The sequence below is a fragment of the Copadichromis virginalis genome, linkage group LG3 (assembly GCF_057382275.1).
Source record: "Copadichromis virginalis isolate Kocher_CV1m ecotype Utaka linkage group LG3, C_Virginalis_male_GT1.1, whole genome shotgun sequence".
NCBI lineage: Eukaryota > Metazoa > Chordata > Actinopteri > Cichliformes > Cichlidae > Copadichromis > Copadichromis virginalis.
Window position 1 is genome coordinate 63,116,218 of NC_140620.1, and position 1,803 is coordinate 63,118,020.

At 46.4% G+C, this 1,803-nt stretch overlaps 1 protein-coding gene across 1 annotated transcript; it reads right to left on the minus strand.

Moving 5' to 3' along the window:
* Nucleotides 1–235: 235 nt before the first annotated feature.
* Nucleotides 236–1,597, minus strand: LOC146716548 (homeodomain-interacting protein kinase 2-like). Its single transcript, XM_085441587.1, has one exon. It carries the CDS (start codon nt 1,595–1,597, stop codon nt 236–238), a length of 1,362 nt encoding a protein of 453 aa, XP_085297713.1.
* Between the last annotated feature and the right edge of the window lie 206 nt (nt 1,598–1,803).

Genomic DNA, 1,803 nt, shown 5'->3' on the forward strand with positions numbered 1-1,803 from the left:
GGTCGGGGCGGCCATCTGCTGCGACCGGTTGGGGTGAGAGAAGGAAGACGTTTGTTGTAGGTCTGATTGAAGGACTGATGTGATGGTAAGTTGTCTGCTGTTCCGCTTTGAATATTGAGAGATTAGTTGATGGATTTCAAGCCAAATTGTGCCCAAGTTTAAGACCATATTCATTGGTTGTTTTTGTTGATGTTATTGTTTTGGGCTTTTTTTCCACAAGAATTTTCTAGCTCCCCTAGAATTCTGGCCACCCAAACGATGATTGCTGCTGAGAGAGCACAAGGTTTTGTCCCCCTGTACTATTCATGTCAGTGCAGGGGGTTCTCCTTGAGAGGCCAGGGTCGAAAAAGGGATGCTTCAGAACCTCTGAGGGTGTTATGCGCTGATTTGCATCCAAGGCCAACATTTCTTTGATTAGCCTTACAAATAATGTTTGGCCATTTTCCGGTCCTCGCCTAACCTTCAGCAGTTGTTCGAGGTCATCGAGACGCTTAAGTTTTATATATCGAGTTTCCTTGGATCGATAATCTGTCTCGTATTGAAATTGTTCTTGGGTCTTAAATGTCCAGCGCTGTTCGTTGTGGTTATCCTCGATGAAATAGCTGTCAGTGTACAAGCCAGACTCTAGGAGATGATCTGGTAGCTGACCCTGGGTTTCAATTATGAATTTCAAAACGTCATAATCGTCTTCCCCAGGATAGAGAGGCACCCCTGTAGCAAGCTCCACAGCTACCAGCCCCAGAGACCACATTGCTTTGTCGTATGGAATGCCAAGCATAACCTCAGGTGCACAATAACCAATTGTCCCCACACGGTCACCAGGAATCACTGCAGAAGCAGGACATGCGAGGCCAAAGTCTATGAGTTTGACTTTGACGGGAGACTCACTGGGGTTCACAACCATGATGTTTCCAGGTTTGAGGTCAGCATGCACTATTCCCACAGAACCCAGGTGGAACAGAGCATTTGCGAGCTGATGCAAAATTGGCCCGAGTTCTCTCATTGGGAGACCTTGGTTATTCCGGTCCCCAATGTAGTCCCACAGGCTTTGGTCGAGGAGTTCGAAATTCAAGCAAATGCGCTCTCCATCGAGGAAATAGCCGTTCCATTCGACAATGTTGCACCTGTCTGGATCCAAGCGTCGTAGCTGCTCCAGGATGAAAATTTCCAGTTTTGCCTGGAGCAGAATTTCAGGGTCGCTCTTGTTGACTTTAATAGCAACCGTTTTGTTGTTTTTTGTATCGCGACATCTGGTTACCAAACCAAAGCCTCCTTCTCCAAGGAAGGCCTCTACCACGTGGTGATCTCCTAAAATGGTCCCTTCCGTTATTTGAAGATCATCTTCAGAGGCAGATGGGTTGGCTGAGGTGTTGATGTCTCTTTTTTGAGGAAATTCAACTGAGTTTTGGAAACTGCAGCTGAATTTTTGCGATCCATGACTTTTCCAGCTTGAAGGCTGCTGAGAGAGCACAAGGAGTTCTCCCCCTGTACTATTCATGTCCGTGCAGGGGGTTCTCCTTGAGAGGCCAGGGTCGAAAAAGGGATGCTTCAGAACCTCCGAGGGTGTTATGCGCTGATTTGCATCCAAGGCCAACATTTCTTTGATTAGCCTTACAAATAATGTTTGGCCATTTTCCGGTCCTCGCCTAACTTTCAGCAGTTGTTCGAGGTCATCGAGACACTTAAGTTTTATCGATCGAGTTTCCTTGGATCGATAATCTGTCTCGTATTGAAATTGTTCTTGGGTCTTAAATGTCCAGCGCTGTTCGTTGTGGTTATCCTCGATGAAATCAGAATCAGAAT

Bases quoted from the DNA above. Each gene is read 5' to 3' on its own strand.
- LOC146716548 (XM_085441587.1), bottom strand. From the start codon at position 1,597: ATGTTGGCCTTGGATGCAAATCAGCGCATAACACCCTCGGAGGTTCTG.